This window comes from Drosophila tropicalis, unplaced genomic scaffold (genome assembly GCF_018151085.1).
Source record: "Drosophila tropicalis isolate 14030-0801.00 unplaced genomic scaffold, ASM1815108v1 contig_443, whole genome shotgun sequence".
NCBI lineage: Eukaryota > Metazoa > Arthropoda > Insecta > Diptera > Drosophilidae > Drosophila > Drosophila tropicalis.
The window spans coordinates 7,281,799-7,297,805 of NW_027172907.1; the positions used below are offsets into that span (position 1 = coordinate 7,281,799).

Here is a 16,007-nt window from a genome sequence, read left to right on the forward strand (position 1 = left end):
AAATGGTCACCCTATTCTAACCACAAGCGCTGACATATCGATATATAGCGCGTTTTTTACTTTCGATAAACCGATTTAGTGGGACCAAACTGATTTTGCGTCACCTCGTGGTTCCCACTTTTGCTCAGATCTTTCAGGTCGCCATATTAACGCAAGGAGAAAAAAATATTAAAAAAAAAAAAAAAGAAAAACTAACGACATTTGAAAAAAAATTAATACAATGGCAGACGTGGAAAAAGAGCCCGAGAAGACCATAGCCGAGGATTTGGTGGTTACCAAATACAAATTGGCTGGCGAAATCGTAAATAGTAAGTATAAAAAATAAAAAAACGGCAACGGAAAAAAACGAAATATGAAGAAACGCAAGTGAAAGTGAAGCCAAAAACTAAAGGGGCCGCTACGTGGCTGCCGCGGTGAGGTGATATAAGCCACGCCGCCAAAGCGGCAACAATACGAAAACTACAAAAACAATTGAAATAATTTTGAAGTTAAATTGATCTAGATATTTCATCTCTTGTTCTTTTTTTTTTTGTTGATTATTTTTAAGAAATCCTCAAATCCCTGATTGACTTGTGTGTGGTGGATGCCTCGGTGCGAGACATTTGCTCCAAGGGTGACCAATTGCTAACGGAGGAAACCGGCAAAGTAAGTTTGGGCATCTACATATAAATATACATACATATATACAAGTCCAATGATTAAAAAACTTACAAATTTGAGGGTTACGTCTGGAATTACAGGTGCTTTGTTAGATCCCCAGGGTCTAACAGGCGCACATGGTGCTTTAAACCACGTGCCACCATCCAGGCAGGCCCAAAGATTTACAGATTATGAGATCTGAGGACACATTTTAGAAATTTCTATGCAAATTTTTTTTAGAAATTAGATACTAATAAATAAATGTAACATTTTCTTTTTAGGTTTACAAAAAGGAAAAAGACCTAAAGAAAGGCATAGCCTTTCCCACCTGCCTTTCGGTTAACAATTGTGTCTGCCATTTTTCCCCAGCCAAGAATGATGCCGATTATTTACTAAAATCGGGTGATGTGGTTAAAATGTAAGCATATATATATACATATGTGTATATAGAAATATGCAGTTGCTTTATACACTAATACCAAATTTGCTTTTATAGCGATCTGGGCGCTCATATTGATGGTTTCATTGCTGTTGCCGCTCACACAATTGTTGTGGGTAAGAATGATAAGATCACCGGTCGACAGGCTGATGTCATTTTGGCTGCCTATTGGGCTGTTCAAGCTGCACTGCGTCTGCTGAAATCGGGTGCCAATGTAAGTGGTGAAGATTAGATAAATTGTAATTTTCTCTTCTATTGCCGGACCAACAACTGCCAAATAATTGTGTGGCCTATTGCCCACACAGTTATAGCTTCATGTCCGGCAAAGATAAAAGGACAATATCGTGAACTAAGCAAGTTCAATTTCGAAATGTTTGGTCTTTATTATTGTCTACAGAAATATTTAAAATCCTTTAACTATAGATGCATTTACTTACGCGAATGTTTAGTAATTATTATTATATTCTGCTTTAATTTATAGAACTATTCTATTACCGATGCCGTACAACAAATCAGCGAATCATACAAGTGCAAACCCATTGAAGGTATGCTTAGTCATGAGCTGAAACAATTCAAAATTGACGGTGAGAAGACAATCATACAGAATCCTAGCGAGGCACAGCGTAAAGAGCATGAGAAATGCACATTTGAGACGCATGAAGTATATGCCATCGATGTTATCGTTAGCAGCGGCGAAGGAGTGGTTAGTATAACCCCAAAACCAATAAATCCCATCTCCCTCTGCTATGTTCAATGATTAAAAACATAAGCGCTTGAGGTTAAAGGGCCAAAAGAGTTGAAGATTTGAAAGATGCTTTCGCTCGTGTAAGTCTATTAGACTTGGCGTAAATTCTACGGCACATGAGTTGAGGTAACTTACATTTCAGAAATTCCGACGGTCATTAGACCAAGGATCATGAGATTATGAGATCTGAGAACGTTTTTATATAAATATTATTTTTAAATTTTATTTGTAAAGATTTTCTAATCACAAATTGTTGTGTGTGTGTGTGAATAACTTTTGACAGGGTCGCGAAAAGGACACAAAGGTTTCGATTTACAAAAAATCTGATGAAAACTATATGCTTAAATTGAAGGCATCTCGTGCTCTCCTGGCCGAGGTTAAAACAAAATATGGTAATATGCCTTTCAACATACGCAGTTTCGAGGAGGAGACCAAGGCACGCATGGGCGTTGTTGAATGTGTCTCCCACAAGATGATTGAACCCTTCCAAGTCCTGTACGAAAAGCCTTGTAAGTTTATCTGTATATAGTCTCTAGTTTAGTTTAGTTTAAATGGCGAAACTTAATTCCATAATTTGGTAGCACTTTTAAGTTTCCATTTATGGCCAGACATTTTGCTAGAATAAATCCCTAGTTTATGACGTCTTCAGCATTTGCCGAGAATTTGGCCTATGATCTGAACATGACATAAGCACATTTTTTTCTATATTCAATTTAATCCTTTATTGATTAAGATTTGAATTTAAATTAATTAAAATTTCCCTTTCTCCCTATCTCTCTCTTTCGCTCTCGCCTTTTTTGTATTTTAGCTGAGGTTGTTGCCCAATTTAAGCACACAGTTCTACTGATGCCCAATGGGGTGAATCTTGTAACCGGCATACCTTTCAATGTGGAAAATTACGTAAGTGAGCATAGCATTGCTCAGGAGGAGCTCAAGGAATTGGTCACGCAGCCACTGGGACCAGTTAAAGGTAAAGGCAAGGGTAAAAAAGGGAGCCGCTGCAGCTGCAGCTGCTGCTGGCGCCACTGGAGCTGGAGCTACTAAAGTGGAATCGGCGCCGGCCGTTGAGACCAAGGCATAAAGATCTTATTTCTAGTTGGTCTAGAAATCTGATATCCGATTTGATTTGATCCCCTCCCCTCCCCTCTACACACACACACAACAGACATGCAACTTCTCTTCCTCTTCTAAATAAACTTTTTGTGAACAATTGCGCTGCCTACTGCTGCCGCCTTTCTAAAAATAGATTTTTACTATCGCGGATATTCGTTTCGATATCGCGTAGTATATCATCCATCCAACCAATACAAAAAATAATTTAATAACATTTCCTCAGACGCCCTATCATACTCTCTTCCCTCCCCACATGCATCAAAGCAAAAAGGAAAAAAGAAATCAAATCTTCACTTCATTAATTGACAATATTTTTTATTTGTTTAATTCCATAATTGATATGGAATTTTATTTTTGGAAAAATTGAATAGAAGAAAAAAAAGGTCCGGAAAGTTCGTAAAATTATCCGTTTCTTATTAATTTTTTATCTATTTAACTTTACCTAATTTAAGCGTTTGTCCATATTAAAAAAAAAAAAAAAACAAAAACAAAAAAACAACAAAAATCGCAACGAGAAATGCCACAAAAAAGAGCAAGAACTGTCGTCGAACTGTAAAATTTTTAACACTTAATCTTAAAATTACGCTGCGTAGTAGGTATTAAATAAAATTAACATTTTCTATAAAAAGAAACCTGAAATATCACTACTCTTCTTTTTTTTCCTTTTTCTAACTTGTTTAATTAAATGTTAACTGGGATCGACTCTAGTCGATCGTTTGGGGATGGGATCATTGTGTTGCCTTCTTCTTATCTTATCTGCGCAATTTCAACTTGAGTCATTAATTTATATATATATATATATATATATATACATATATAACGCAAAGTTGAAATTGCTTAGCCATATCTCTTTATCATTGGATTACATACATTTACATATATCCTAATGTAATCTCCTTCGATTTTAATAGGACTCGTCGATTATCGCAATGTGGAAATATTTACATAAATGTATATGCAATATACGCAATGCGGATATATGTTTGCGTATCGGTAAGTGGTGTTTTTCCTATATTATAACTAAGTATTTGGAATTTATAATGATGTTCAATCTGTTTATGCTCCAAAAGCTCAGTTTGGACATGATTGAAAAGGGTTTCAATACTTTTTGTTTAGAATCATGTTCTTTCTCTGGAAACATCAATATAAAAATGAATATTTGAGACCTAATTACGTTTCCAAATTGTTGTTCATGTCGCTTTTTGGATTGAACATTAAATTATAGAAATGAAAGCAGGAGGATTACAGATCGACTAATTTATTTACAACCGAAAGAACTGAACAATTTTTGTCAAAACGAAATTTTCCTTTCCATTTTGAATGCTTCAATTTAAACGATTAACTAAATTCCTGCGAATTATCCTGATTTATGTCCCGAAACTCTTTAAAATAAGTTTAGAGTTCGTAAGACAAAGGTCAAAACTTTTCATCATGTAGAATTGGATACATTAAGAAACGGAAAATTTTTGCTATATTTAATTGGTTCAGAATAAGATAATAAAATTAAAATAATCAGTTTGCCTTGCGTTTCCCTTACCGTGGTCCATTTTCCTATTAAAAATTGTTATCAAAATTTATATAAACAATATTAGAAAAGTATTGAATAAAAATGCTTTGTATTGTTTTTAATTGGTTTTTTTCTCTCTCTCTCTCTTTAGTTCTTGTTTTCTTTGTTTTTTTTATAGTTTTCCCTTTTTTTTTGCATTTTAAATTAGTTTTGATGTTTACATTCACAATTATATAATTTTTGGAAATTTTTCTGCAATATTTCTTTTTTTTTCATTTTTTATACTTTTTGTTATTTAATTTTACACAGTCTCATCTTTGAACTTCTTGTAATACGAAAAAGTAGCAAGAATAATAATATGTATAATTAATTTTGTTATCCTGAAGGTGTAAGATGGGAGAGGGTAAAAGGGATGGTAGGGTAGGTGTAGGAGTTTGGTAGGAAAAGGTCTACACCTTTCATAATAAGCGCTGTTTCAATCAATGACCAATATTAGGATATTGTATATGCCTCTCTTTCTCTCTCTTGGAACAACAATTGAATTTGAACAAAAACAAAAGATAAATATAAAAAAAAAAAAATGACATAAGGGAAGAAAAAAACAGAAAATGTTAAATTTGTTTTTGTTTCTTCTCTTTTTAAGCGACGCAGATGATGACAAAGTTTTCTGATCTGTTCTTTTGATTATAATAAGATCTTTTTCTTTAGGATTTTCTGGTTTTCAACTTTTTAATAAATTTGCTTTAGTTTTGTTTCGTTTTGGATTTTGAAAACACATAAATTTTATATTATTTTCATTAGATTTTGTTTGGGTTGGGGGTTGAATTTTTATGTTTCCGTTTCTCTTTTTGTTTTGTCTCTCCTCTCTCTTTGTTTTCTTTGTTTCTAGTGTTCAACATGCGCATCCATTGGAGCCGAGGCCGAAACATTATTTGATTTCTCCGGTGAATCTAGATAGATTTTAAGGGCTCGTTCACGACGCTGGGAATAGCGTGTTGTTGAAATGCAGCCCAAACGATCCAGACGTGCCTTCTCCTTGGCGCTCATTTGCCGGCGTTCCTCTAACGTTAATTCTCGCGCGGCTATGCTTTTATCTCTGTGAATATTCCAATTGTTATAAGGGATTCCTTCACTTCGTCCTTTTCTTGACTTCTTTTCTTACTTGTACAAATACATATTGCCAGTCTGACTGCTATTCAGCGGATATGTATCCAGAGTTCCGGGTACTGAGAACCAGCTGCTTGACTCATTAATGCTGACAGCCGATATGTTTGTGCAGGGGAAATTGCTGTTCACCTGCGCCAAAAGGGAGATTATTCATGAAAAATAAATATATATTTCCGAATAAGAAGTTTTAACTTACCTTCATATAACTTAGTTTATCTATGGTGATGTCGCAAATCTGTGATAACGAGCGTCTGATTTCATTATCCTCTGTAAAAGGAAATCAAAAAAAAAAAAATGGAATTAGAATTAAATCCAGAATCATCTATGTCCCGTATACTTACTCTCCAAGGTAACTTCCTGAAATTTGCCAAATTCCATTTTCTGTGGATACCATTGCCTTACGAAAATGGTTAAAGCATCCTCGCTGGGCTGCGTTACTATTCCCTCTTCGCACTCTTGGATAATGAACTGCAAAATTGATCAATTAGGGTTTTCAGTTGTTCCCTTCATGGTACCTTTTTTAATGGTTTGTTACCTCGGTTGTGGTGGTCGATCTCATGTCACAGTAAAGCGTCTCATCGTTGCTCATGATTTTGATTAAACTTCTGCCACCCTTTAGCCAGATCCGACTATTCTCCACAGTCAGACTGGAGTATTTGCTATCGATGCGTTGCAATTTGGCTACTAACTCTTGTTTGGCCTGCTCCACTGTGGTATTGGTATTATAGACCCATTCACAGACGCATGGCAAACGCGCCGTCTCGTTATCCAAATCGCTGAGACGCAGAAAATGTATTTTGGCCTTGTACTCATCGGGCTGTAGGGTTTTACCCAACTCAACGGTCAGGGTTTCACCCTCATTGAGACTAATTAGCAAGTTATTCTGATTATTTGGGATGTTGTTCTCGTTCTTGCGCTGTAGTTTGAAATAGGCATTGGGCACCTTAATTAGCTGCTCAATATGCCGCTTAAAGACACCCATGCGCATCTGGGTGCCTACCAGGAGTTTGTATGCGCAGGTGGGTTTCCTTAGATTGGCCTCATCATCCGAGAGGTGGCCCGAACTGGCTGAACTCGAGGCGCCGGCCACAATGTCCACGCAATCGATTTTACTGGCATGGAAAAAGTGATTGGTGACAGCGCCAGAACCGTTGCTCGAGTCCATGGCATCGGCGGCTGAGTAGCTGCCATTGCCATTGCAATAGGCATGAACACGCATCATGGCATCATGGGAGGCGGCCTCATCCTCGGGACTGGACAATTGAGGTGAGTGACTGGTGGAGCTAACTTGACTATCGCCACCGCCGCGATGTTGCAGGGACTCTGTCTCAACGAGAGTGCGATCACCATCGCTTAGGCTGCTATCCTCTGAGTTGGATTCATGTCCAGGCGGTACCGACAAAGGATCCAATAGATCACCTTTATAGCGACGCCAATCACAGTCATTGCTCGGCAACATCTCGCCCACAGCAGAGCCATTCATCAGCGCAGCATCCACCACATCGCCGCCACTTAAAGGCTAAGAAATGGAGAAAATATTTCGATTAATCAGCCACAATCATTGAAATCGATGCTCTCACCTCTGTCGCTGTCGTCGGCGTTGTGGTTGCTGCCAGTGCTGCCACTTCCTTACTGGGTACTCCCAACATTTCCAAACTGGCTGCATCAGTGTTAGGCACATTCAAGTAGAAGTAGGTAATATTTTTAAATTGCGTATTGGCCAAATTCTGTAATTGCAATTGAGCTTCGGGCGTCGGTTGCGGATCATAGGCGACAAAGGCTTTGCGGAAGGAACCCCTTACGGTGACCAATAGGAATTGATCCTCATCCTTTATGTGTAACCGTGTGGCAATCGAATGGCGTAGGACATCGCTAGATTCCCGCGCTGCTGAATAAACCAGGAAGGGACCGTCCATCGACATGGTCGATAGTTCTACCTTATAAACATACCATGTTGAACCATCAGGTTCGTAGACTTCAAACTGCTGATCCTCCAGACGGTATTCCAATAGGAAATCCAAACTGAAATTCTGCGAAGCCCTCAGTTCGGTCAACGATGGGTCCGTACAGCTCTCCAGTGACTGAATAATCGTATCCATGGAGGAATTATAGGCCACCAGACGACATTGATTGAGCGGTGCGAATTGTTCAACATTTAACATCTCATAGGCGGTCGATAGGACAGAGTTAATATCAAAACTACTAGACACATAGACACGAGTCACCTTTAGTTTCTTCAACGATGGATTATAGAAATAAACACGGGGCTTATACAGATGGGGCAGGGCCAGATCTGTTCCAGTAACATGACGACCCAATCGCGTGACACGTGTCTCCTCCTCGGCATGGAGTTTCGGCAGCAGAGATTTAATATGCTCTGGAAAATCTAAACTCTTAACGACCCGTTCATTTCGCTTGGCATCCACCTGACGATACATCAGCATATAGGCATTTGTCGATGAGGTATATGCGCTGGAATAATAGCTGCCATTGGGACCACCAAACGAACGTTGTATATCCTCTTGTGTGATCTGCAGGAAAACGTTGAGAATTTATAATCGAATTGGGTCGTTAATGGGACAGGTTCCCTACTTACAGTCGATACATTTTGATCGTTGAAACAGAACCATTCTTGATTATCAAAATCCTTGATATAGGCATAGTAATGACCACCCGAGGCACTGCCCGAATGTATCATTATGGCGAATAGTTCATACATGTATGGACCGGTATCTTGTTTGGTACTTTTACTAGTGCTACTGCTCATATCGATCCCCTCGTCCTCGTCATTTAGATCGTTCTCATGCTGACTGGAACTGGCAGTGGTCACCACGCCGCTGCTTAGATTATCCTCCTCCATGGCTGAACCACTGTCCGCTGTACTGCAATCGTCCAAATTGTGACCATTCATTTGATACTGTTCACCCCCATTCGAATTCCGATTGATGAACGTATTCAAATTGAGTTTTTGCGGAAAGGTTACTCTAAAAAGAAATAAGAGTTTGTATTATCAAATTGCTAGATGGATTATATCTTTCGCTCACCTATCGTTCAGTTTGATGCGATGCATGGTCTGATAATCGAAGTCAAAACGCTTCAGATGCAGTGTCAATATATAGGGAAATGATTTGAAATGCAACCCTTTGTGGGCATCGCATTTCTTTTTGCATTTCTCGCAGAGATATTGATTATTACCGTCCAGAGTCTCTGGCCGAACAAAGGCACGCAATGCCTCCTCAATGCTGCCATAGGCAGAACTGCTCCCGAATGGGCGCACTGGCAAAGGTATGTCCAGGAAGGTATCCTCGCGCGTCTTCTCTGTGTTGCATTCCAGACACTTGACATAATCGTTCATTTTGCCTTCATACAATGTGGATATTAGATTCGCCTGTTTGGTATTCTTGAACTTATGCTCCAAGGCATCGAACATGACGCGACATAGCTCTTGGATATCGTGCTGTTGCCACGCTTCGGTTGAATCCCAACCAAAGCTGCGTGTCAGATCCGTTGTCTCCACCGATGATTTGTGTGATGTCTGGAGATTAAGGAATAGTTTCTGCAATTGGTATGGGATATTCTTGGCCTCGTTGTCATTATCAAATTCCCATCGATATAAGGCATTACGGAATTCGGGCGTCATATAGAGAGCCTGGAGTAGACTGTTTAGATAGCATGTCATGGCCTGATTGATGAGGCCCACATAACCACGACTACTGGGACGGGATGAAGATGCACCACCACCTGCTGCTGCTGCTGCTGCTGATGAAGATGATGTGCCTGTGGCTGTTCCTGTAGTTGATGTTCCCGATGAACCGCCTTCCCGCTCTGTCGTCGCCGAGGCCACAAAATCAGCGGCTGTTGTGTCAATCTTTTGCCATGATGGTAAATCGTCGCCACCATATTTACGACGATAGAAATTCGATAGATCTGACTCTTGTCCATCTTGAGTGCCAATGCCATCGAGGCCCACATCCTTTGATGAGACCAACTGATCGCCATTCGCTCCGCGATTCTCCAATGAATTGTTGACATCACCGCCAAAGACAAATGGATCCATCATTAGAGTTGTGGGACTGGCTGAGGCACCCAAGGCTAAGTCATCGTCCGACAATTGTTCGGCATCGGAGACGGGACTTATGTTGAACAGCTCGGATGGGGCATGATCATCAATGGGTGAGATCAGGATGCGATTCTGAGGCGGCGGCAGTTGATCGGATATCTCAGCTTTGGTTATCTCGTCAATGGACATATTGTTGCCATAGCAGGAAGTCGCCGTCGTCGTGGTCGATGTCGAGGTTGAGGTCGTGATCTTCGTTGTCCCATTCTCGATAATTGTGGTGGCTGCTGCCACAACAGCTGCAGCTCTTACCGCCTCCACCTCGTTGTCGTCGTTGTTGTCGTCCACCACAACCACGACCTCTTCCTCTTGAATCGTTGACTTGGTTTTACTGGGACTACTTGTCGATTGGGCCGCTTTGCTGGAAGATGATTTTTTCTTCGTTGTTGTTGTCGATTTTTCACCCGTTGTTGTTGTTGTCACACGTTTCTTTTTTATGGTCTCCCCAGTGACTGATGATTTCTTTTTATTTGGTGATATCGTCGCTGTTGTCTCCCCCAAGATATCTATCGTCTCCGTTGCCACTTCCGACGTAGTCGTCCTTGTTGATGCTGTTGTTGTTGTTGTTGTGATCTCCTTTTTCTCCTTTTTGGTGTCTGATTTTTCCTTCTTGATTGGAGAGGACAATGTCGATGATGATGTTTCCGTTGACTTTTCCTTTTTCGTTGGTGATCCCGTCGTGGTATCCTTCTTTACGGGCGATGTTGATTTTGTCGTCGTTTTCTCTTTGCTATGCAGACTAACCAAGCCCTGGGCCTTCTTCAGAGGTAACTCGAAACGTTTCGTCACATTACCATCCCAACTGCCTGAGGGTAAGAGAACCAAACTATTTTTCAACTGATGCTCAAAACCTGCTACCTCGTACAGCAATTGTGATTCCAAGTTATTCAGGTGCACCTGGAAAGATAGCAGAAAAACGCCAAAATATTAAAAAAAACTCTAAGCGCGCATGGACTCCTGAAGAAATGTATCAACTCCAAGTGAATAATGCAAACCAGAAAAGGACGCAAGGAAATCATACTTCATTCAATTCCCCACACTCACCAAGTCTTTGTTATCGTGCGGCTGGAGGATTAACTCAAATTTCCCATAGGGAAATTGTGTGCCAATCAAATTAATGACATGCTGCACGGTATAATGGGAACGTAGGACCACATTGATCTTCTTTTGCTGTGACCCGGGTGTCTGATCATATACCGACACGGTGCACTCTGGAGCGTTTATCTTGCTCTTGTTGTTGTTATCCGTTGTCGTTGTTGTTGTGTCTGTCATGACGGCGCCGTCTTGTGGTCACGTGGATCGTCTCTACCTTGTCCCCGTCTTCTTCGTCGCCCTTGGGTCTTGCGATAACAAAAATCAATCAACCAACTCAAAAATCAAAGAAAGAAAAAAAACTTAAGCCAGGCGAAAAGTACGAGAGCGTCGTCCTTCTGCAAATGAAATTAAAGAAATCGGAGACCAAATGTAGATATATTAATAAAAAAATCGATACATAAAAATTTTGAAGGGGTTTTTAAAATAAAATATATACGAATGAAAAAAAAGAGAACAAAATTTTAAATAATAATGAAAGAAAAGAAAGATGAACAAAATGAAGGAACTAAAAAATTTTTAACAAAACGAAAGAAATATATGTATGTATATTTATGTACAAAAGTTGAGCAAAATATGTCAAGATATTAAGTCTCTCTGACGTTTTCATACTAGTCATGCCCAGCTGACGATGATGATGATGCGGATGATGCGGATAATGTGTGCCCGAAAAATAAGGAAATACGAAAATCGTTGCCTAGAAAAGCACGGCGTAATGAACGTTCCCCCCGGTACATGCGTCTGAAGCAGTCGTTGTAGATACAAATGCATACATACATACATATATTGAAATATGTTCCTCTTGTTTTCTCGACCTCAATCGAAAATAAACCCCAAAAATCTGCTGCCCTGCTCTGCCTGCAATAGCGTTTTCTTCTACTACTAGTAACCCCTTCATTCATTCGTGTCCCTTCCCAGCCATTTCTTCTTAGAGTTCTCGGAGCGATTTTCGCGCCTTATTTGTGTACGCTTTCGCCAGCCGAGATATATTGGCAAATACATGACTAACGTTGGATGGAATTTTATAAACACAACAACCAACCAAACAGCCAGAGGAGAACACGCCTGTCTGCCTCTGTACTTGTTTTTTCTGGCCGTCCAGAATTTTCTTATATGTATGTCGACACATTTTCGCCTATTTTCCTTTTCGTTTTTCGTGGGCCGACCGAGCAACCGACCAACCGTCCAACCAACCGACCGACCTCCCGCGCGCGTCATAATTGCTGCATAAATTTTGTGTTTTTGGGTAATACAAAATGTCATTTGCAAGTTAAATGAATTCTTTGTTGGTCATCATCTGTGGGTGAAATGTATGGTGGGTGGCAGAAGATATGGGGGCGGGGCAGATGGTGATGATGATATTGCAGCAACGGAAGTTGTAAAATACATATTTTTGCTGTGGCGCAAATTATGCCAAATGATTGTCCCCCACCCTTCCATACTTGATTGGGTGGGTAAAGAGTGGGTTGTTCTATATTCTCCTTTTCATTCCATAAAATGATTCACTCAAATATATATTCAGTGTACATTAAACCCCCAAAATGGTTAGGAAAAGGATCATGTCCGCTAAAAAGACATTGCAAATCGCTAATGGAAATTTTCTCCTGCAAAAACGACAATTCACTCCTTTCGATATCCAAATCCAATTTACCTTCGAAAACTATGCCTAGATCGCTACTGCTCCTTACGATATTTAGTATGAACTATATATGTGCACATACATATGTATGTCGATATGATGTTAAGAGAATCCAAAGTTCTCTTGGTGAAAGAAGTACAAACGAAAACGTCTTTCTAGACATAAACAGGATTAGTAACTTGTTGTAAATCATTTATATTATAAGTGTCGAAGAATATTTTAAATTATTCATGTTAAACGCCATAATACGTCATGCAATTTTCGTCACAAATATGCTATTTATTAGATGTATCAACATGTTATATATATATATGCATATATTTATATCTCTAATTGTTGAAAAAAATTTTTTTTTTTTTTTGAAATATCTCTCTCTTTTAAATTCAAATCGATTTGCCGAGTCTTTAAATTAAACGTCTTTGGCAATTAGCACTAGTGCAATTGCATTTTTCCAACACATTGGTAAACATACATAAATAAACCACAGTCAAAAATAATCTTAAGAGAAGCAAAGATCGAGATCGAGATCGAGATGATGATGATGCACGCAAATTGTAAATTTGTTCGGTTTGCTTTTTGCTGTTGCAATTTCAAACACATGTTGGATGCTGCTCCAACAAACAGTCAGACGACGACCACGATATAAAACGATATGTATAAATATATACATATACACACTTTTATACATACATATACATATATGTATTTAGAGTGTGTGTATAAGTAAATGCTAATATACGCAAAGCCAGAGCCAGAGAAATGAAATCAAAATAAAAAATTGTGAAGCTAAAAATAAAAACAACGTCGACGGGGCGACATATCGAAGAAAACGGAAAGGAATGAGAGAAATGAAACAAAAAAAAAAGTACAAATATTTAAATCAGGGGTATATATCTTAGCAGTGTGTGAATATTTATCTATATACATATCTATCTGCGCCTATTTCTATATATGCGAAGGTTTTTCAGAGATCAACCGCCGCATCCATTGCATAGATCTTCGGCCTATCAATCAGAGTGAGTTACTAGAGAGAGAGAGAGAGAGTGAGAGTTAGGATCAAAATATTTACATACACCACGACGGAGACGTATGGAGACAGAGACAGAAACTCAGTGTATCTAGATATGGGCGATCTCTTTCGAGTGTGTTAAGTGTGTGTTTTATTTCGCTTTTATACTATTTTTGTGTGCTATTTTTGAAACTATTTTGGGTACTTTTGTGTGTGTAAAATCTTTTGCCACAAGTCAAAGGGGAAGAGGGAGACGGAGAGAAAAACGTATCCGAAACACACTAAATACATATTTCGCATGTGTCTAACATCTAAAGGATCTAACCGGAAATACTGCACATGTATAAACAATATTTCAACTTCACTTCACTTTCAGTATGTTTAGTTTTTTGTTGTTGATTTTCTGATGATCTTCTTAAATAGTTTTGCATTTATTTTCGGTCTGTGGGTGAGTGGTGGGTGGGAGGGGGGACTTTACCGTCGTCGTCGTCTTCTTCCACAATTATTCTTCAGTGCGGATCCGAGAACTCAAAAACCGCCGTCAACGCACGACATCGTTCACGCGTGTACTGGTTGTACGGGATTCCCGATGCTTTTGGATGCTCGTCGAGAATCCGAGAATATATTATGAACATTGGCGCCGCCAACAACAACGACGACGACGACGTCGACCGACACGATGTTCGATCGGTGGCCGCCGGTGGCCCCAACAATACGGATAAATGAACGATCTTAGGCGATCATCACGAGTGCTGTACGGGCCAATTGGGCATTAGAATTAGATGAACATTTGGTTAAAAGAGAAATGGTTTGTAACGATGACAAGAAATATGGATAAAACTGTCAAAAAAGTAAGAGGAAACTATTAAAAGTTGAGTTATGAGTATCCCAAAAAAAGAACCATGAGAACTATGAAATTTCGAACCCAATTGTAATAAGTTCTAAGAAAGAAAGGCCAGAAATCTAGATTAATGAAAATGGAATCGGAAAATGAAATAGAGAAAAAGGATAAAAGGTAAACAAAAACTGCTAATGGTGTTTATTTCTTTCCAAAATCTATTTAACCTATATATAAATCGAATATCTGTTATACACAAACTAGATTGCACACAAATACAGGTGAATATATGTATGTAGATGATACGGTGGTTCATGCATTAGTCAGTTAACCAATTACAATCTATTCAAATTGATAAGAATAATTATCGCAAAATTGTTTCAATGGCTTGGCAGTGAAAGAGACAGTGAGAGTGAGCGAAAAAGAGAGAGGGAGAGAGATTGTGTGTGTGTGATAGTTAGTAGAAGGCTACTTGAGAGTGAGAGAGTAGGTCAATTTGGAAACTGCAATGTCCGATCGGATGGATTTACTTGATTACTCAATGGGATTATATAGTACACATATGGGATGGAATGGGTTGGATGCAGCAGTTGGCGCCCCAGCAAACGACGTCGCAGCGAAAGTGCTATTAATGTATATTTATTCTAGATGCCGATGAGATTGTGATGCCGCCCTGCGTGCTCCTCTACCTCAATGGTCTCAGTTTTCTCTCCATCTCTCTAGCTAGTTTGTTTTCCCTCTTCTAGACGCGCGCTCTTTTCTCTCTTCTTTCTCTATTGCAATCGTTGTATCTGCAAGAATGAATGAGACTATTTTTATTACAGTACAAAAAGAAAATGTATGTATATACATACACATACATATGTATATGTACATATATGAATGCTGCAAGCCGGCGATGCCAACGACAACGACGAAGTCAACGCCGGCGTCAGCTTCCAAAAAGTTGTTTAAATATTTTGTTGTTTTCTTCTTCTTTCTTTCTTTCTTTACATCTTTTTTTTTTTTTTTTTGGGTTTGCGCAACCAATTTGCTGGCCACCTATTAAACGGTGGGAGGGGTCGGTGAGGTCCTCTCACAGTAAGGAAGGGGATCGGTCAAGGTTTTTTTTTTTTTGGTTGGTTGGTTGTGATACGTGACATGCAAAAATTTCTCCAATTTAAATCGCATTCAGGCGTCCTTCGAGACTTGCCATATGTCAATAAAATCAAATCGGGGTAAATCTATATAAATGTACATATATACATAGATATATGTTATATCTTATAGTTTCGATGAGACGTTCCTTTGCCTCCTTCGCACAACTAACTACTCCAAAACACTCACCACTCTCTTTTACTCACTCCCTCTTCATTCTACCTCTTTCTTTCTCTGGAACACTGCGAAATGTGAAGAAAATCTGTCTTGCCTTTGCCACAAAAACAAAAAAACAGATATATTTCTTTTGAGTTTAATTCTCGGCTTGCTTTCTATGCGGCAAGCAATGCTTCTTACCGCTTTAGTTGCCTTCCACTTCAAATTAACTTATTTAGCTTAGGTTTGACACGATTGGACATTTTCTACAACATGTCCAAGACGGAAAACAACAAAAACAAACCACAGAACTATTTTGTACACGTAGATAAGCAGCAATTTACGCGGCGAATGTAAATGTAAGAAGTGGCAACACAGCTATCGATAAAATGTAGATAACTAAAATTGA

General features: G+C 39.1%; 2 protein-coding genes across 6 annotated transcripts; one reads left to right on the plus strand and one right to left on the minus strand.

The window, feature by feature from the left end:
• Window positions 1-115: 115 nt before the first annotated feature.
• Window positions 116-3,575, plus strand: LOC137574328 (proliferation-associated protein 2G4). Its single transcript, XM_068286604.1, has 7 exons — window positions 116-308; window positions 548-645; window positions 921-1,057; window positions 1,136-1,292; window positions 1,560-1,781; window positions 2,107-2,332; window positions 2,632-3,575. The coding sequence occupies exons 1-7, from the start codon at window positions 221-223 to the stop codon at window positions 2,865-2,867; spliced, it is 1,164 nt and encodes a 387-aa protein (XP_068142705.1). The 5' UTR covers window positions 116-220; the 3' UTR covers window positions 2,868-3,575.
• Window positions 3,576-5,153: 1,578 nt separating this feature from the next.
• Window positions 5,154-15,935, minus strand: Usp47 (ubiquitin specific protease 47). 5 transcript variants are annotated; one of them, XM_068286660.1, is made up of 10 exons: window positions 15,800-15,935; window positions 10,772-11,157; window positions 8,655-10,624; window positions 8,207-8,594; window positions 7,191-8,141; window positions 6,146-7,129; window positions 5,952-6,078; window positions 5,807-5,877; window positions 5,606-5,739; window positions 5,154-5,539 (listed from the first exon to the last, which is right to left on the minus strand). In XM_068286660.1, the coding sequence occupies exons 2-10, from the start codon at window positions 10,997-10,999 to the stop codon at window positions 5,329-5,331; spliced, it is 5,064 nt and encodes a 1,687-aa protein (XP_068142761.1). In that variant the 5' UTR covers window positions 11,000-11,157; window positions 15,800-15,935; the 3' UTR covers window positions 5,154-5,328. The 5 variants fall into 5 exon arrangements, with proteins under 5 accessions (XP_068142761.1, XP_068142763.1, XP_068142764.1 ...); XM_068286662.1 differs by lacking the exon at window positions 15,800-15,935 and adding an exon at window positions 15,632-15,713; XM_068286663.1 differs by lacking the exon at window positions 15,800-15,935 and adding an exon at window positions 13,946-14,030.
• Window positions 15,936-16,007: the final 72 nt, after the last annotated feature.